This window comes from Prunus persica, chromosome G2 (assembly GCF_000346465.2).
Source record: "Prunus persica cultivar Lovell chromosome G2, Prunus_persica_NCBIv2, whole genome shotgun sequence".
Lineage (NCBI taxonomy): Eukaryota > Viridiplantae > Streptophyta > Magnoliopsida > Rosales > Rosaceae > Prunus > Prunus persica.
Genome location: NC_034010.1, coordinates 25,351,308 through 25,372,148, shown reverse-complemented (window position 1 = coordinate 25,372,148; position 20,841 = coordinate 25,351,308). Strand labels below are relative to the sequence as shown.

The window sequence follows — 20,841 nt, the reverse complement described above, 5'->3', positions numbered from 1 at the left end:
CCTCAGGGCCTACCAAGCTTTTCTATTCCTAGAGCTTTTGGATATGCTACATCTTTGATTCACACCACTCCACCATAGAACCTTTTACTTGTAGCTTTGCTTTCTCTGTTTAAATGATCGTAACTATCAGTCCAGTCCTGTGTTCATTTTTAACTGTAGGAATCCGTGGGCATTGTCTTTATACTCTCTTTTTGTTTTTTTTTGGGTAACAATTGTCTTTACACTTTTTGGCTTTGTGCAGGTTCTTTCTCTAGGTCAGCTGTGAATCATGAGAGTGGAGCTAAAACTTGCTTATCTGGACTTGTTATGGGAGTCTTAATGGGATGCACCCGCACCCGCGCCCTCCTATTTATGACCCCAGTATTTGAATGTATACCGAATTTAGGGGGTCTGGGCAGGTCTGACCCAGAAAAAAAACGGCCATTTTGGAATCTCCAAGGACGAGATGACAATGGTACTATGTGTGTGTGTGAGAGAGAGAGAAAGAGAGAGAGAGAGATGTCGCGGGTTATAACTTACGTCTGAGAGAGAGAGAGAGAGAGGGGTTGGAAGACGGCCGTGTTAGACTTTATATCAATTATGGTACTTTATAATTTACATATCCTTTTATTTTGCATGATTTTGGTAGAAATTTAAATTAAAGTACTAAATAATTATATATAAAAAAGGAACGCCTAGGCAACAACAACCCATTTTCTTGGGAAACTCTAGCCTCTTTTCTCCCAAAAAACACTCTTAGAGCCTTTTCCACTTTGAGGGGGGAGGAAGCCATTATTCTTCCCTCCTCTCCCCTCTCCCCTCTTCTCTTCCTCTCTTCCTCCTTTCAACTCTTTCCCCATTTTCAGAGACAAAGGGTTTTCCCTATTTGTCTTAGTTTTGTTATAATTTTCATCTAACCATTATAGGCGGCTGCGGCTCAGCATCAGATCTTCACCTGCATTTCGGCGTCGGATCTCTACCACCATCTTTTTTGCAATTTATTTATGTTTGGAATAAGTTGCAAAGACTCTTTATGTTCTCTGTGTAGTTTTCACCTCTACTTTGTGAGAGCTTTTCATCTCTCCTTGGTGAGAGTTTTATTTGTATTGTTATGGCTTGATTTTTTCAAGCTTTATCTTTTTTTTATTATTCTAAGTTTGCAATCTTAGTTGGGATGTCTATACCAGAGTTTCTTCGATCTTGGCTGATCGTTAGTGGAGACATACCTGATTTTCTTAATTTTGATATTAGACCGCTCCGTTATTGTAATAGCTCTTTTGTGGCTAGTTTGTATTGGCCCTTTGTGACTAGTGACTTTTTTGACTGAATTATGAATGCAACTATAGAATTTCTCAACAAAAAAAAAGGCAACAACAACCCATTTTTCCAAATACAATGACCATACTCTGTGATCCATAATATTTCCCAGCCAATGATCTCAACATCAAGAAGCAAAAGATTCTAAACCGTAAATTCTGACAATAATAGCTATCATAAATAGGCATGCATGTTTGAACAACAGATATGCAAAATCTCTAGAACGCTTGCATTTATCTGTATAGCATTGGAAGGGAAGTTTAAGACTAATGAAATCACCTAATATGATAATCGAAGTATTATTGGTCATAGCATGACCCGCGGACCAAATTGGAGGACTTCGAGCAATCAAGTTGGTCACTGGAGCAGCTTGAACTCCACGTCTATTCAAGAGGCATCTGAAGTATTGTAGCCGAGGCAGTGCAGTTAAATTACCATTTCGCGCAGATGTTGCCTCCCTCCTGCTCCACAAACGCTCTACAGGGAAAACAAAATGGCGTTCAGTCTCAAGCTGAAGAGTACCCAGAAAACGCACAGTACCAAGTACTTGCTTATATACATATCACACCTGGGAGATTGACTCTAAATCAACTTAATTCACTACTTACCTGCCGCAGCAGCAGCTCGAGGCCAAATAGTTTGCTGAACATCTGATGTATCAGCTGTCTCACCCCACATGCATACTTCTCCTCCAAGAACAAGCTTTTGCTGAGAAACATCGTTAATTCCTTCAAGTGGTTCAGCATTATAAGTATCTATAAGCAAACACCCATCTTTTTAATCTCATCTCTACGCCAAGCCCTTAACCCTAAAATCCCTCCCAATCTCTTTCCCACATGGTGGTTGATAACAACTGCTCTGCAAAGGACCTTCTCCTTTGCTCGCCAAATGTGGCTGGCCAATCGGTGGTGCTCGATAAGGACGGCGGCGGAGGAAAGGATCTTTCCCCGCAAGAGAGGGTTGGCTATTCCACCGATAAGTCACTTTCGAATTCAATTTTGAAGTCAATGAGTACGTATGTTTTTTTGGTTTATGTGGTAGAATTTCGTTTCGTATAATATCCTAATTCTATTTTATTTGAAAATACTTTTAGAGGAAGATCGTTGGTCCATTTGGTTAATTGAGTGTATTTCTCAACAAATTTTTTGTCCCTTTTACTATTGGGCTTTGTGTGGTTTTGGAAAAAAGAAACTGTTGTTTTCGTTTTACTTTTGTTGATGTAATTAGAGGATGTATGTATTATCCCAAAATTTTGAAACAGTTTTATCTTTTCCAGTCAAGTTATTTTGTGTGTGCACAATGAATACTACCCAATATTTAGGATCGATGTCATTCCTTCTAACTTCTTTGACGTTACAACCTATTCTTTTCTTTCTTACTTTTGTATTTAACAATATAATTGCATGCAAACAGATAAGCCTAAACAACCAAAAACTGCAGAACAAAGGAGGTTTGAAGAACTTATAGCTTATTCTCTAGCCACGCAGCACCAAATGTTGACTTTTTGAAGGAACCGAACCCTCATGTTCCTGCTGGTATGTTTGTTATTTATTTTTATTTATGATACACGCCACAGTATAAATTACACACTACCGAGTTGTCAAGTGGCTTTGAACGTGAGACAACTAGTAATTATTTTTATTGCTTTTGTTGTATATAACAATGGGTCTACAACTTGCACACAGATGAATGTAGGTATTGTTTAAAGGTGGATGATCACATTACACAACTGTGCCCCTACAAGTATGATGTCCCAAAGAATGCAATTCTTGGCAAGGGCTGTTCGGTTCAGTGTGTTGTCTGCGGTTGTAGGTTTCTCATGTTGTGCCCAATGCGGCCATACCCGTGGACGTGCAATCCTCATGGATTGTAGAATCTGTGGAAAGTCATATGACCACTGGCCTGATATGTGCTCGCAACGCGATTTGAATTCTTCTTTTACGTGCGACCCTTATACTGGTTATATTTCTTTCAAGACTTGTCCTCCAAAAGAGTAGAGAATAGAGAATGAATTGTACTCTAGAGTTAAGCAAAAGAGAAAGGAGTGCTTTTTTTATGTTGTTTGCCAAAAATGGGGCATGTTTTTGTTTAGCCATGCATCCTATCATTTAGATGCCTACAACTTGTATTGTTTTTATCGCAAATGAATTGCAATTTGCATTGTCATTGTCTATTATATTCTTATGCTTGAAGATGTGGGAATCCAATCCATCTATTTAGAAAATGTCTCAAGTAAAAGGTGGTTTTATCTCAATACATTTTGTTCTTCTCTTATGGGTTTAGTATACTTTATTTTAATTTAAAGACTTGCTAAACAATAAACTAGGCATGAATGACCAAGGTTTGAAGAATAAGGATGGAGTTGGAAATACATTCAAAGATATTATCGAGTTGGATCTCGGCTGTTGTTTAGAAATTAGGTAGGAGATATACCTCAGGGCCTACCAAGCTTTTCTATTAATTCCTAGAGCTTTTGGATATGCTACATCTTTTGATTCACATAGCACTTGTCATTACTGGTGTAGCTATTTTGGTAAGATGAGCCCCACTCCACCATAGAACCCTTTATTTGTAGCTTTGCTTTCTCTGTTTAAATGATCGTAACTATCAGTCCAGTTCTGTGTTAATTCTAGGTCAGCTGTGAATCATGAAAGTGGAGCTAAAAATTGGCTTATCTGGACTTGTTATGAGAGTCTTATTGGGCTGCATCGGTGCCCTTCTCCTATTTACGACGCAACCGTTTGAATACATACTGCAGTTTTAGGGGGTGTAGTCGATTGAGATTTTAAAAGACTATTTAGGGATTTAAAAAAAAGTCTAGTAGATTTAAGCATAATATAATGACTTATAAGATTTTATATATCGATTTCTATAATCAAGATTTTTTACTTTTAGATTTTAAAAGATCTATATGATAGGATTTATTAGATTTGGAAGAATGATATGGATTTAACTATTCATCATCTTCCCTAATTTTCACATTGTAATAGATTAGTCATTCACATTAATCCTTTGTCGTCTATATCTTTTCTCCCTCTATTTGATGAACTCCTCAAATTCAATCACATGCCTCGTTCAAATTATTTACACATGTATATATTATCAAATTCAAACACGTGCAATAATAGATATAGAGGCCGAAGGCCCAAACTGTCCAATGTGTGAGCAGCTCTCCCGTCGTGGGCCCACGAATCCCACATAGACCCTTTATTCCCAACTCTCCGTCTTTGCGCTGGGAGCTTCTATAGTGAGTGGGAAGTTATAAGGGGTGTTTTTGAGGGGTATGTAAGAGCCGTTGGATTTCATCCAACGGTGAGTTTTTAAAAGAGGGTGCATGTAGAATCGGGTTGAAATCTAACCCGTTAGAAACCCAACTTCAGTTGTTCCCCTCTTTCCCTCTCTGTGAAAAACTGAAGCCTTTCTTTTTGAATGTAAAGCAAACCCACAATTAGAAGGATCCAAATCTCCCAAACCTTATAGTCACTCGACTGTCATTAGCTCGTTGGGAGGCCTGCGATCTATAGTATCCTGGGTATTACGAAGAATGGCTCTTACCTAGCTGTTGCCCTGTTTTGATTCTATGGCTCAAGTGAAAACCCCTTCTCTTTTCATTCAGCTGACAAGATTCCAGATGAAAGCAAAGTAACTTATCTGTTTTTGTAGCTAGAAGCCGCAGCAGCAGTTGTTCCTCAATTTTGGTAGAGATGGAGTCTCAAATACCAAAGAGTCTTCTCTAATGTCCACCACAGTCTTTCAAGCTGACTGACTTCAGAGCTCCCGATTGATTTTGAGAGGTAAGTTCACTTGCTGGATTGATTTTATTGGGTTAGGTTTATTTTTTGTGAGGGTGGGAAATTCGTCATTTGTGGCATCAATAATGTGTCATTTTCTTATGAATATTCAATATACTTAGTTCATTGTTGTTGGTCGGGGTGGAAAATTATGAAATGTAGGTAAAAGAACCTAAACTTAGGCTTAATGACGTTAGGAGTAAGCAGTTGGAGAGGATATTGGGTGAAGTTCTGTAATTGGTGGTTTGAATTACATTTGTGTTCTTAGTTGAACATGTTGGTTCTAATGTTATTTTGACCAGATTATTTCCCAAGAGATGACGTAACTTGTATGAAATTTTGCTTGTGTTTTGTGTAATCGGAAGTTAGGCTATGCGTATTTTGTGTCAATTTGGGCAATGTTTTGTGTAAGTGGAATGCATTGATATGTTGTACAATGCAGTAATGACTGATTAATGAATGAATAATTGCTATGCAGTAATATAGAAGTGGATCAATAATATACGTAGATAAAATGTCTGGGGGCTCAGAGAGTGATGAATGTGCAACAGCTAATGGGAGGGTTTATATTCCTGAAGTAAGAAATGAGGAAACACCAGCAGTTGGGATGAAGTTTGACTCGCTTGACCTCGTTTACAATTTCTATAATAGATATGCATTCTTGGCTGGCTTTGGTATTCGACTTCATTCTAGCTTTTGGGGGAAAAATAAGAAAGAGATTTTGAGGAAAGAATTTGTATGTTGCAAACAAGGTGCATACAGGAAGGATGAAACTCGGGAGAGAAAAAGACAACGGGGAATAAGTAGATGCAATTGCAAAGCAAAGATTGTGGTTGTGAAGACAAATGGGAGCAAGAAGTATACCATTTCTCTTTTTGCAGAGGGACACAATCATAAGATGACACCCTCAGAAAGAATGCATTTATTGAGATCACACCGTCATATTTCAGATTCTACAAAAGTACTCACAAAACAGTTGGGTTCAGTTAATATTCCCATTCATCAGAAGGTAAGTATATTCGAGGTGCAATCCGGAGGAATGGATAAAATCGGTTTTATCAAAAAAGATATCTACAATCTTGAATGTAGTGTGAATGGGAAGCTGAGGAACCACGATGTTGAACTAGTGACCGAGTATTTTATGGCTGAACAGAAAAAAAATGAGGCTTTTTATTTCAAGATTGAGGGAGATGGGCATGACAGGTTTAGTCGATGTTTTTGGGCAGATGCAACTTCTAGACGGGCGTATGGGTTTTATGGAGATGTTGTTGTATTCGATACCACATTCAACACGAATCGATACGACTTGACATTTGCACCAATGTTGGGAGTTAATAACCATGGTCAGACAATTGTCTTAGCATGCGCATTTTTGAGCAAGGAAACGACTGAGTCGTTTGTTTGGATGTTTGAGGAGTTTAAGAAAGCCATGCCAGGTGGGGAACCTAAAACGATCATTACAGATCAAGATGCGGCAATGGCCATAGCGATTTCAATAGCCTTCCCGAGTACATTTCATCGACTTTGCATATGGCACATCACATCAAAGTTCTCTGTTAAGTTACCACGTGACGCTTATAAGGAGTATTGGCCTGAATTTCAGAAAGCCATATGGGATACTGACAATAAGGATGAGTTTGATGCAAAATGGAATATTGTGGTTACAAAGGCTGGTTTGACTGACCATCCATGGCTAAGTTCAATGTTTGATTTAAGGGAATCTTGGGTTCCAGCCTACGCACGACAATTTTTTGCCGCTGGAATGTCAAGCAGCCAAAGAGCGGAAGGTTCTCATGGTTTTTTCAAGCAATACATATCAAGGAGAAATTCGTGGATGGATTTCATAATACGATTTGAGAGGGCACTTTCTCATCAACGTGAAAAAGAGTTAGTTGCTGATCACGTAGATGCATTTGAAGTGGCTCAATGTCTTCTACCGATGCCAATGAACAAACAAATGGCTACCTTGTACACAAGGACAATGTTTCAAAAGTTTGAGCAAGAACTAATACAAAGTACAGCATGTTTCCTAGAGCTCAAAACAGAGGATGCGTGTAAAGTTGTGTTCAACGTGAGCGAAAGGAAAAATTGGGAAACAAGAGTGGCAGAAGTCGTATATGTCAAAGATTCTGACCACGCATCGTGTAGCTGCAAAAGATTTGTATTTGTTGGAATTATTTGCAAGCACATCCTAGCATTGTTCAGAAGGGACCAGATTGAATATATGCCCGATAAATATATTTTGAAGAGGTGGAAGAAAACTGCGAAATGTGGATTGGTGTCAGATGCAAATGGCAACGAAATTAAAGACTGTGCAGATCCTGGCCTTCTAATAAAGCGGAGTACAATGTCTCGACTTGCTTCAGATGTGGTTGAGGATGCATTAATGAGTGAAGAAGGATGTGAGCTACTGTCAGAGACTCTAAAAAGTTTGCAGGTGAAGTTGAAGTTGCTGAAGGATGGACCAAGTAATAACGAAGTTGGAGGGTCCAGCTCTCAAACACAATATATGAAAGACCCTAAGAGAGTGAGGTGCAAAGGAAGGTCGAAAGGAATAACGGGAGCAAAGGAAAAGGCAATAAAGCGAGGGATTAGACACTGTCTGGAGTGTGGACACATTGGTCATGATAGAAGACAATGCCCAGCCTTGAACACACCGTAAGATGCTACCACTATTTGTAATAATATCTAAAATATGAAAAGGTAAAATTTTTATGTGCTTGTGTTTGATGTTTATGCAGGACATCACCGTCGAACAATGACGAATCAACTCCAATACATCGTAGTGACCCATTATTCGACGATTTTGACAGGATGCACAGACCAACTGAATGATTGATATTTGTATTAGACGAAATGTGGTTGTTATGAAGATTAATGATCAAGTGAAGTTTTATAGATTCAGTTTTTGAATGTTATTGTGTTTTTGTTCATGTCCACCGATGAGCTCTTACTATGTCCACTGGTAATTGAAATGAAAATTTGCTTGGTTTCATTCTTCCAAGACATTTGGAGACATGTTAATTTTACGTCTTCTCCCTATTTATAAATTTTCATAGACATTTGATCAAGTTTGAAATTTGTAGTTATGTGAAGAAGCAATGACTCTTACCATGTAAAATGGGCAGTTTAGGGTGAAATTTGTTTTAACAGAGATTCATTTTTCAATTCCTCAGGGTAATGCAGCAATTACAGCAGCCAGCTGTTGTTTCCATTACCAGTAATCATTTCCAGCAGCAGCCACTTTTTCCGACTGGTTATTAGGGGCACGATTTTGTACACTTTTGTAAGTGAAGGATACTCGAAGCACTTTGTTGGAACAGAGCAAATAGAAACCAGCGGGTAAAAAAAAAACATAACATTGCAGCTAATTACATTTCGATACATAGGTGAAAAATATTAAAGGGTACACTAACTTACATAAATACTCATAATTCCACACACAAAAGAACATTTGATTGCAAAACATATTATGTGCTTCCTCATAGCAATACCACGATCTCCCCAACCAACTGAACAACGGTAGCCACAATCACTGGGTCGTACTCGTCAGCTTCTTCTTAGCAGGTCTCACATGCTTATGGCCACTCATATCCCTAGTGATATACACGAAATAAATCTTCAGCAATATTTGGAATTTTATTATATATAAATAAACCATAAACCATTCAGTAAACAATGTATAGCACATGTTATGTTACTTATGACTCACGTGTCAGATTTTTTTGAACACATTAGTACTCCAGCTCTTTAATGTAAATGGACATGATAAGGAGCATTTACTGATTCCCGGCTTTCTGTGATATTGACTGCTTCTTGAATAATATTTCCATATTTGCAAAATATAATGTTAGACATTATAACACATGATGACTTGCAATACATAGTCCCAATAATTATATATGAAGCAAATGAAACTGATATTTGTGTTATTTTAAGTTAGATAATGACATTAAGGGAGTATATGTGCAATACCACGGTCACCCTCAACCAACTGAACAGCGGTAGCCGCAATCACTTAGTCGTATCGGTCGGCTTCTTCCAAGCAGCTTTGACGTGCTTATGCTCATTCATGTCACCCCCATCGTCTAGTATCTCTCTCACAGCATCAGGGGACACATAGTTCCAATCATAACTTGTATGAGTAGTTGCCGCAAATGCTCGGAATTTGTCGAATCCTTCGTTGAATGCCAACTCCAGTTCAGTATGGTGCTCTTCGCATCGCATATGGTTCATCAAACAACCTTTGATTTCATCATTCATTACTGTATCCAACTCCTCAGCTTTCAGCTTCCTGCTATGACTCAGCTTCAAGTACTTGTTCTTTTGGGATAACGCTTTGTTCACCCTAATGTTAAGATCAGCCAAAATTGCCTCGTCTTCAACACATTTCTCGTGCCATGAATTGATCAGTCTGGAATTATAATCCAGCTTGCCACTGACTGCATGTATTGCCTGTAATGGATCATCGGAGTCCCCCTCACTCCCAAATGATGTTGAAAAAGGAAGGGGTCGGCGAGTACAATGTGGAAATAGAACCTGCCACTCCAATTTGTCATCTTCGATTGTGTTGTTGGCGCCTGAAGAGGTTGACATGCTTGAATAATCCTCTTTGTTTTGGGAGGATGAGGATTGCATATGCAATTTCGTTTGAGAAAGGGAACATAGGTTTATAGACCAACATACCAAAGCTTGTGTGTAGTCAACATATGTACTTTTTGGCGGGAATTTTTTAAAAATAGGTGTCAGGTTTTGCTTTTCAAGCATGTCAACCTCACACTCTCCTGACACCACTGATACTGGTTGAAACAAAGTCAATGGAAGTGACATCTACTTAGTTAACTCAACCAAACTAGTTAGGATTAAACTTAGATTGTATCAGACCAAAAAATAATTTCTACTTTGTCAACCAAATATTTTTTGGCGGGAACCCTTTTCTTGGTATTACTATCACCCCTTTCATATAAAATCTCGTTCCACACAAAACTCACTCCTCCACCTCCATCTACCGATACTCTCAGAAGAAGCAAACAAACTCATTCCCCCCAAAGAATGAGCATAAGCACAACCAAGTTTGATGTGAGCATAATAAACACCCCTCCAAACAAAGACCGGCTTCGACACGCAAGTGAGTCACCAGACAAGCAATGTCACATTGCTAGACAGAATGACCATTTTGTTGGAAGTTTTGAGTCTGAAAAAGTTGTTGCTTTTTGGAAGGACAGGCATCTTCAACTTGGTGATGAAATCCAAAAGGCAAGGGCACGTTTGGAATTTGTGGAAGGCCAAATTGAAGATGACAAAAGGCAGGCCAATCTGGATAGGGCGAAGTTGCAGCGCATGAAGCGTAGACACAAACGACTTCGGAGTGTAGCTGTTCAAAAATACAAGAACTCATCTAATGCAGTGGAGTCAAAGAAGCGTGTGATGCAAGCTGGATTCGACTACTTCCGATCCTATGCAAAACTCGTCGTACCCGGGTTTGATTGGTCATCTATTACCGTTTCCGACGTCACCAAATATACTCAGCAAGGGAAGTAACCATTTTGGTTCTCGTGTTTGAGCAGAGGCAAATAAGTGGAATTGGAATTTTGATTACACTCTGCTTCAAAGCTATTTTGATGCTAACTACTATGGAAGATTTAAACCTTAATATTTTGATGTCTTTAATTACGAAAACAGAAGATGCAAAGAGCCCATCTACTTCAGCCATATGTTGCTGCCATGTCCATTTGTTTTTGATCACTTATCAGATTTGGACATGGTTGCATCATATGCAATGTTGCCTTTATTTATTATATGTTAGGACAAGGTTTATGGAAAAGCTTTTGTGAGTGCGTTTGTGACAAGGTTATGGAATTATTATGTACACTTTATATATTGTGTTTTGTACTGGTTCATTTCCTACTATTTCTTGCTTTCTTTATATTTTATGTTTGTGGAATCCCTCTCAAAGTTAACATATACTGTGAAAAAAATATTATGCAACTGATTATATAATCACTCATATAGACTAGGACAAATATTCACTAAGGGTTTTAAACTTGCTTCACTTGTGTGATGTTATTGAGAAAAAGTATGGCATTATTTATGTGATTTGACATGATTGAAAATATATTACTGATTCCCAATGCGGCGTCAAATGGACAACTTATTGAATACCTGTGACGTGTTAATAACTCAAGGTGCAGTTGCATGTGGACAACTTCTTGAATACCTCTGACGTGTTGAAAACTCTAGGTGCAGTTGCATGTGGACAACTTATTGAATACGAACTGACGTCTTCAAAGCTCTAGGCGTAGTTGCAATGATGGCTTCAAAGCATGTGCAATTATTTTTTATGTACATTATTATAACAAAACATATCATTGTATATAGTGAAACTAAATATTGTATTATTAGAAATTATATTTCGAATATTATCCGAAATATACGTGTTAACGTGAATTTGGGTTAAGAGGAAAGTGAGTTATGTACAAATAATTTTCATTTTCTCATTTTCCGGGCATTTTTTGGATTTTCGTAGAATTTATTACCTATGTCCACAGATTGTTGCACTAAAAAAGCCAAAATAATAGCAAGAGGACACCTGGCGCGATCTCAGCCCGTCACTGATGACTACTTGCACAAGTGTACGTCAGTCAACATGGCCACACCCTCCCATTTTACCCTAAATTATTATTTTATTACTTTTCCTTACAAAAATCAGAACTAATTACACACAAAATAAAAAAATTATCCGAAAATTGCTACGAACTCATTGACACTCCATCTCCGTTGCTGAATTCTCCGATTCATTGTTACGCATTTGTAAAATTAATTCCCAACATTAACGGGAGATGCTTGTTGAAGTAGGTTATTCAAGTTGAAGTTAACAAACATCAATACTTAGGGTTAAGAGAAAAGTGAGTTATGTAACACAATTTGGATTATTTCATTACGAGACGAATGATTTATAGGTTCTCCTAGTTTTAGGACGTCAAAAGGAGGCCGGAGTAATTTTTGGGCCATTTTTACGATTTTCCTACTATTTATTACCTAGTTTCAAAGATTTTTTTAACAAAAGAATCCAAAATTAACAAGAATATGACACCTGGCGCGATCTCAGCCCGTCACTTTTGACTACTTGCACAAGTGTACGTTACCGAACATGGCCACATCCTCCCATTTTACCCTAAATTATTATTTTATTACCTTTTTTCTTGGAAAATTCATAACTAAATACACAAAAATTAGAAAAACGATCCGAAAATTTCTACGAACTTATTGCGATTTCATCTTCCTACTGCATTCCCTGTTTAATGGTTATGCTACATTAGTATTTTATTATTATTTATCCACAATTATTATAATTATTATGATATTACTTTTTAGGCTGTCCATTTGTTAATTATACCACATCCAACTTGTTGAAAACAATTTTATTTTCCGTGCGAATAGGCCATTTGTAGTGCTCATCGGTTTCTCTGTTCTTCAATTTGTTAATTTTTTTATTTTTTAGGTTGAAGGGATGTTTTGAAACATAATATGGAAATATACAAGTCATCCATTGTACTCCTTCCACACAAAAAAATAGTCTACGTCATTCACTGTTCAACACCCTAGGTTAAGACACGTGTAACCAAATCCTTTCGGATATGCTAAGTGGGAAAATGTCATTCCCAAGCACTGGTGAAAAGACACCTATTTACTCCATGCATGACTTTTGGTTTACCAAATATGAAGATTGGGGTCGGTGAGCAAAATATCTGTGTCAGTAAAATGTCATTCCTAGCCGTCTATGATGTAAGTAATCATTCCGCTATATAATAAATATTATACATTTATATATAAAACGGTTTATGACAAAATACCAACATTTGAACAACATTTAAACTGAGATAGGTATAACGTAGCCAGCCAACCTAGAAGTGAAGAGAAGCAAGTCCACAATGCATCAAAACCGTAAATTCGTACTAAAACTAATGCAAAAATACGTCATTCCGTCCAACAAAATACTCACGCAGGATTTTGCACCAAAAAATACTCTCACGGTGCCATTTGCATCGGTTGCAGCAAGTCCAAAACGCAGGATTTATCTTGTCTTCACTAGGCCACCCTGGAATAACAAAATACCATTCATTGTTGTTACAAGCGCTGCACCGATTGAACTTAATCTTCCCATAGTCAAACATATCTACGATATGTCTTGCAACAAATGCTCCGCGACATCTTCCTGTTAAAGCATCCCTGGTTCCTTTCATATCAATGTTGTTACGTTGATTCAAAGAACACAAGAATTGTAATGCATCCTCTTTTGACTGACCAATTCCGGACATACCAAGTAGTCCAACTACATATGCCGCTTCCATATGGCCTGCCGTGGCTGCAATGCGCATCCCATACAACGCTTCCACCTTACCGTGCCTGAAAAAACCTTCGAATACTTCTCTAAATATGGACTCAGGGTTATCGCAAGCCCTGCATTGTTGCAAGAAATGCTGGACCGCAGGTCTGGCACGGTACCAGATAGGATCGTATGGGTACTTTGCCATTGAAATGGTGTTCCACACTTGTGGAATGTTTGCCAAAGTTCGGAACAATCGGCACACAGATGCCATACGGAAGAGATCTTCCGATGATTCTTTTGCCACGTATAACATGACTTGAAACCAAGCGGACTCCGGGATGAAGGCTTCGGGCATATCGAAATGGACATGCTTCCTTCTCTTTCCTCCGACTGTAGTGAAGTGTTTCGAATTCATTGAAAAGTTTTTGGAATGGAACGATTTGAGGAGTGGCAGAGGGGATAAATGATAATATTTGGGGTACACGTTTTGTTTTAGCCTCTGTTTATAGTGTTTTGAAAAGGTATTTCCAGTTGGGGTCTTTCCAAGTTGACCATTTTGAAAGAAACTGAACCCCAGTGAATTAAAACTTAAGACAAAAGAAGGGAAAACGTCATAACGGTGCATACAGAGTCAGACAGTCAAAAAGTTAATTAAATGGCTATTTGCATAGCCATTTTTGGGTTTATCCCACTATCAAATTCATTGATACAAATGTGATGGATTACTGACTAGTGACAGAAGGTCCCATCATATACTTTTTCATTTTCCCATACCCAACTACCCCTAGTAATGTTATTAAAATGGAACTACTAATGACGGATTCGTATCCAACTAGTTGCCTTAATGAAATATAAATAAATGAATAAAATTCGGGCTAAAAGATGTCACAATGCAGACGGTACAGGTGTCGACATCGTGACCAACCCACCAAATGATCCCCAAAAAATTAAATATAACTCGATTTGGGCAGAGATGAGAGAGAGCTGAGTGACAAGTTTAGGGTTATGAGTGAAGGGGTATGAATGACAACTACGAGTGAGAAGGTATGAGTCCGAAGAGGTTTCAGTGAGAAGATCTGAGTGAGAAGAGGTACAACTGAGAAGATTCAACATGTCTTCGTCTTCATCTCCTGCTCAAACAAAGAGGTGTCAGTATTGTGGAGCTACAATGGTGCTTCGGGTTTCAAAATCAGACAAAAATCGAGGGAAGCCATTCTGGAAGTGTCTAACCTCCTATGTAAGTTTTAATTTAAAGAATATGTATGTGGGTGAAAAAAAACCTATGTCTAACTCTGACAGAATTATATTCCATATATGATGCCTGCAATTAGGGAGCCACCAGTTGCAATGGATTCGAATGGGTTGATGTAACCTCCGCTGAAGCAGAACATCAAGATGACACGTATGATGCTAGAGTGCTGAACATGCTGAAGTCCATTAAGGACTTGGTATTAGTTTTATTAGTTGTATCAATTGTCATTTTATTTGTTCTTTTAATGATCATTTAACTGCACGGTTTAAAAGATTGTGAAAGTTCTCCCGCACAAGACATGTTGCACGCACCACCAATGAGACCCTAAACTCATTTTGTAATATTTGGTAACTGCATGTATTTCGCATGTTATAGAAACGATATTGAATGTTTATTGAAGGTTTATTGACAGTTTGCTGCATGTATATGGAATATGATTGCCCCACATTTGGATGTTTATTGGGGCCACAAGTATCACTCAAGTAAGAAAGAAGGGGGGAAACGAACCTTATTCTTTCTTTTAGTACGAAGAACAACTGTTAAGTTTAATATCCTATTCAATACGACTTCCCTATGGTTGTCATTCCCAAGTATATTGCATCAACAATGACAAGGGCATGTCTATTGTGTGTGTTAAGGGAGTATTGTGTGTATATTGCATGTCTACTGTGTGTATATTGCATATCTATTCTCTGTATATGGCAGGCCAAGTTTGTGTATATTGTTTGTCTGTTGTGTGTGTATTGCTTGTCGGTGCGTTTGTGATATGTATGTTGATTTTGTGTATATTGTCTTTGTTTCTACTTTGATGCTACTGAGCTGCGGAAAACCTTTCGCATGTTTAGACACCTATTATGATGCAACACATTGCGATTAATGGTGGCTTGCATCAACAATGACATATCACTTTGCAATGATGTAATACACTTAAAAAGCCATCTTCAAATCCCAATTTACATATGCTGTCTTAAAATTCCAATTCAATGCAGTTTGGTTAACAAACATGTAAATGTCATGAAGGAGTTAGCGGTAGAATTCGATAAGGACCCGTACGTCTCTATTGTGTATTTACATTAGTTTGAGAATGGACATTCCCAAAACCTTCTCATGTACCATTTGTCATCTTCAACCAATATCATGGGAAGTAAGCATCTCCCCTTGTTATCTCCGCAACCAATTTCAACCGAAAAAAAGGCATGTTGTGCGAGGTGCAAGTAGTTAACGGAAGCTTAGCGCTGAAAAGCTCAATGTACTTTAACACAAACATGCCACAATCGCCTCTGAAGCAAAACAAGAACTCGATCAATTAAACTAATGACATTCTAACGTAATTGACAATTGAAAGTAATAAAATTAAATTGCAAGTTGTGCTTACTCATTAGACTGTTGTGGAACATCCACACGCTCTATTGGCCACGGACACCACCAATCTCGGCTGCAATTGTTTGCATAAACACCTTCTTCATAAAAGTCGATGGTGTTGAGAAGATTTGGAAGCGTAATTGATAGCGGGTCGAGTTCTTCCTTTACGATGTCATCTGGAATTAGTGAAACCTTTGAATCGTACACTTTGATTTCACACAATACCAGATCAATCATTACAGCCACCCAATGCTTGTACTTCGTCAACATAAATGGGGTATACACCTTATAGACGGTCTGCCAATCCAACCCACACGGAGGAACCTTCCCATTTACAACGTTTAGTAAACTTTTTCTGATTTTCCACCCAAGCTGCTGTTTTTTTCTTTTATTATCCGCAAAGCAAGTACGAATGTGATTCTGTGAAATACAAAACAATCAATGCTTAAACACCTCCACTAGTGTGTGTATGGAAAATGTGTAATTATTAACGGCACTTGGTGAAGGCCGATGACATACCATAAAAAAAACATCGGTCGTTGTCCAGTCCGCTACTTCTACCGAATCTGTCTCCAATTGTTGTTGTCGCTTCCGGATGAGATACAACCCCAAATCAATGTGCTGCAACATGTTTTTCTTGTCATTCTCATAATGTATGTACATTAAAACAAATGCATAATCAATTACACTTACATCTCCTTTCAGCCAACCATCAGCTTTCACGAGGGAAGCGAAGAATTCAATCTCAGCTTCCACGTTGCCAAATTGCATCACCAAACTATGAATATAAAACAGTTTTAGAACACTGTATATAAAAAATTATATACAGTCATGCTTCTATCTTATAATTGCAAGGGACTTACTTTGGGTCCTGGCGCCATTCCCAACAAAGTTTCAGCAATTTCACCAGATCATCATGCGGAATCGCCTTCATTGGGTCTAAGATCTTCAGTCCGGTTGTCTGTGCCCCAGTTTTTGGAACCAATTCACTGCCTTCAACGATCTTCCACAAAGGAATGATCCTCTTCCTTTTCCGTAATTGGACCCCTTGTGCCAGAGCTTTACCTTTATCATTCAACCACACGTTCAACTGAGATAGCACAGCTGTAGGTTCATCCAAATCAATGTCCCCGACAGTAAACTCAAGCAGTGTCCCCTCCGTGCTCTCGCCAGTGTCACCCCCATGCAACATAACTTCATTATCTTCTTTGCACTTCCTTTTCCTCACTTGTTTGTGTTTTCACTTCCTTGCCCTCCCTTTTTTTCCTTTGCAGTTTCTCTCCCTTACTGCTTTTTCTTTTCACTTCCTCTCCCTCACTGCTCTGTCTTTGGGCTTCCTCTCCTTTGCTACTTTTTACTTGCACTTGCTCTCCTTCACTTCTTTTCCTTTGCCCTTCATCTACCTCACTTGGTTTTCCTTGCACTTCACCCCCTTCAATCCCCTCCTCTTCCTTTTCCTCTCCCTCATTTCTATTACTTGGCCCTTCACCTCCTTCAATCCCCTCCTCTTCCTTTTCCTCTCCGTCAATCCCCTCCTCTTCCTTATGTGCTCCCTCATTTCTATTATTTGGCCCTTCACCCCCTTCAATCCCTTCATCTTCCTTTTCCTCTCCCTCATTTCTGTTACTTGGCCCTTCATCCCATTGAATGTCATCCATTTCCCCATATCCCTTAAATAGATGTGAGACGACACAACGATTCGTCCTCTGTTTCAGTAAAGCTAGGTCCCTCCTTACTTCCTGCTCAAACTGAGGACCTAAACATTGGTCCAACAGTTTTTCCATCCGTATGACCTTTAAGTGAAGGACGTCTTTTTCCCACTTTACTTGAAACAACTCGGACCTCAACAAGCTTACCACCTTGTTCAACTCATCAAGATCACCACATGAAGAAGGAATTGACTCTGTCGAGACAACAGCAGGGCGATCCTGTGGCCAACTCCAATATGGCTGTCTCATTTCCTCTTCACTTGGACATAGCGCCCGCAACTGAACTGACTGTTTCAGAATACAGACAAGAGTCATATTAAATCATTCTACTTCATAATTTCATTCAATCTTATCAATAGTTCTAAGGGCTGCAATCCAAACCTCTTTGCTCTGGAAAAAATAATTGTTCAACTTTCTCATCTCTGGAACAGACGTAGTAGTTCTCCATCGCAAAATACGCGGGACAGCAGTCGGATCAACAACCTTGCAGTAATTCAGGTCCGCCATTCTTGGAATTAATTCATATACCCAAATCTACACAATTCACAGGACAAAAGTCATTATTTATGTTTTAAAGAAAAACAAAACATAACTGACATGAACATTATTACCATGTACCTGGAAAGCATACGTGAAACCTTTAAAACTCCAGCCACTCCTTTGCGCTTCACCATGCTTATCCTTCTTGCCCTTCTCATTTCTCCGGCTTGTTCCCGTTACCTTACTTTTCCCCTTCCCTCTTCCCTCTTCATTTTCCAAGCTTTTCACATACTTTGTTGGTGCAGAAAATAGACTGTCTTGGGTTTTGTCAAAGGACACCGAACCCCACGGATACCTGTTGAACGCATCCAAGTCCTCTACAAGGGTCAGGTAATTTAGATTGATGTTCAAATGTCTGTCCCTTCCCAAAACCACTAACTCAGCAAAGTAAACAAGAGCTAGCTTGTAGATGTCATCTTCCTCTGTGCACCTCACAAATGCTTCTTCTAAAGCATTGCATGTAATTCCTTCGTCTATAAAATATCTTTTCTGAAGTCTGATTTCATTACTCTCTCCACTGGAAACTTCAGGCACTTCCCCAAAACGAAGCCCTGTGATCAAACAGAAATCCTGACGAGTGAACTGAGCAACGTCACACCCTAATAAGAAACTCAGTCCATCCAAGTCTTTCACACCCTGCCCCGCTACTCTACGCAACACAACCCCATGCACAATCTGTCCGCTAAACTGAATCTTATCTATATTCAGAAGATGGCCAAAGCATGATGTCTTGAATTGTTCTAATTGTTCCGCACTCAACTTCGCTCGAATTGCAGCTAGAGATGAATTTGCATGTGAGCAGTTGTTCACCCGTGACGAATATACCTCTGCCTCTGGCCATACCAGCTCCACGTTGGATCCCATTTCCTCAAATACAATGTGAAATAACGTGAACATATATACTACCACGTATTTGCACAATCACAACTAGTCAACCAGGCACATTACAACTTTTACAAAGTACATGAGCATAGGGATTACTCATCACAGGCTTTAACATCATCAAAGAAATATGACAATTTTTGTGCAAATACCTGTTAATGCAATGATTATGTGAATTACAAACAATTTCACGTGTTTTATTTATGGATCCATACTCGTGTGAGTGCAATGTAGGCAAGTTCTGCACTTCACACACATGACAATTATTGTCATCTCATACACAACCCAAAATAAATAAATAAGAAATATAGTGGAAGGAAGCAAAGCAAAGCATGTACTCTGCTATCTGCTTGCTAAGCAATTGCCACATCCTTCTTTCTTTCTACCTTTTTCTTCAGTCACCCACAATCGTCATAGATCAACCTTCATTTCAAATGCTTTGCACTTTTATTCATGAGTTTATTATTATCTGTTCTCATTTCTCATAGGCAAATTTAGTAACAAATGAAATAATATTTATTTCACAAAATATATAAATTCTAGTGCCAGAGAGGTACTCTTCACTCTGCACTGCTTCAAATGTGGAAGGTTTTGAGATGTTATTGACATGTGATTGACTTTATTTTCATTCGTTTTTTAACATATACCCAAGCAAAAATTAACATGCAATTGAAGCACAAATAAGAGATGCCAAATCCAACAACATTGATGGTACAAATTGGGGAAAACCATTACTCTAACCCTAAACTCAAATTCCTTACATTACTCATCAAATGCTTTGCAGTTCTATTCATGAGTTTATTATTATCTGTTCAAATGTTTCTCAGGCAAATTTAGTAACAAAGGAAATCATATTTACTTCATAAAAAATATATATATATATTCTAGCGCCTCTTCTTAATCTGCACTATGCACTGCTTCAAATGTGGAAGGTTTTGAGGGCCTCCTCCAATTCAACACCATTATCTTATTCATATCATTATTGACATGTTATTCACTTGTTATTGACTTGATTTTCATTCTTTTTTTAACATATACCTAAGCAAAAATTAACATGCAACTGAAGCACAACGAAGAGATGCCAAATCCAACAAAATTTATGGTACAAATTGGGGAAAACCATTACTCTAACCCTAAACTCAAATTCCATAAATTACTCACCAAATGCTGGTTATTGCAAGGTGTCTGTGTGGGGTCTTTCTGTTTCTTTGCTCCACAAATGGAACCTACCACTTCCAACGAATACAGCTTCTCCCCTTCCCCTTCCACTGCTTCGCCTCTTCACTGATTTGGAATCCACACCTTTGCCCCTTCTACTCCAAATAAATACTTTCTCGGGGTCTGGAGAACGGAGTGGCGAATCGTTGCCTTCAACTGTCGTTAGCCGTTGCCTTCATTGGGTATCTCAGACCTCTGTGTTTTAGAGAGATGAGTTCTTTCTGTTCAAACTTCGAACTTGCCTCTTCTTCTTCTTTTTCGAACGTGTTTCCCTCTTCTTCTTCTTTTTGGACGTGCTGGATATTCAATTCGGGTTTGGGTTCCTTACCTACCCAATTGTGAAACTTTAACTCAATTCTCCCCAGCCCTTGAATTAATCTGATGGCTATAAAGTGAACCCCTTATAACTTACCCCTTATAACTTTCCACTCATTATAGTCTTGGCGCTTTGCGCTCCACAAC

The 20,841-nt window shown here is 38.6% G+C and overlaps 3 protein-coding genes across 3 annotated transcripts; 1 reads left to right on the top strand and 2 right to left on the bottom strand.

Annotated features, from left to right (window-relative positions):
* LOC109947536 (beta-hexosaminidase 1-like) lies at positions 1,346–2,261 on the bottom strand. Its single transcript, XM_020557962.1, has 2 exons — positions 1,905–2,261; positions 1,346–1,773 (listed from the first exon to the last, which is right to left on the bottom strand). The coding sequence occupies exons 1-2, from the start codon at positions 1,972–1,974 to the stop codon at positions 1,424–1,426; spliced, it is 420 nt and encodes a 139-aa protein (XP_020413551.1). The 5' UTR covers positions 1,975–2,261; the 3' UTR covers positions 1,346–1,423.
* LOC109947441 (protein FAR1-RELATED SEQUENCE 5-like) lies at positions 5,057–7,559 on the top strand. Its single transcript, XM_020557427.1, has 3 exons — positions 5,057–5,090; positions 5,566–7,015; positions 7,525–7,559. Exons 2-3 carry the CDS (start codon positions 5,602–5,604, stop codon positions 7,557–7,559), a joined length of 1,449 nt encoding a protein of 482 aa, XP_020413016.1. The 5' UTR covers positions 5,057–5,090; positions 5,566–5,601.
* LOC109947440 lies at positions 13,049–13,771 on the bottom strand. The gene has a single exon (XM_020557426.1). It carries the CDS (start codon positions 13,769–13,771, stop codon positions 13,049–13,051), a length of 723 nt encoding a protein of 240 aa, XP_020413015.1.

Coding starts and splice junctions, on each gene's coding strand:
- LOC109947536 (XM_020557962.1), bottom strand. CDS start 1,974: ATGTGGGGTGAGACAGCTGATACATCAGATGTTCAGCAAACTATTTGG. Junction 1,774..1,904: donor TCGAGCTGCTGCTGCGGCAG/GTAAGTAGTGAA, acceptor TTTTCCCTGTAG/AGCGTTTGTGGAGCAGGAGG.
- LOC109947441 (XM_020557427.1), top strand. CDS start 5,602: ATGTCTGGGGGCTCAGAGAGTGATGAATGTGCAACAGCTAATGGGAGG. Junction 7,016..7,524: donor TGCATTTGAAGTGGCTCAAT/GTCTTCTACCGA, acceptor AAAAGTTTGCAG/GTGAAGTTGAAGTTGCTGAA.
- LOC109947440 (XM_020557426.1), bottom strand. CDS start 13,771: ATGCCCGAAGCCTTCATCCCGGAGTCCGCTTGGTTTCAAGTCATGTTA.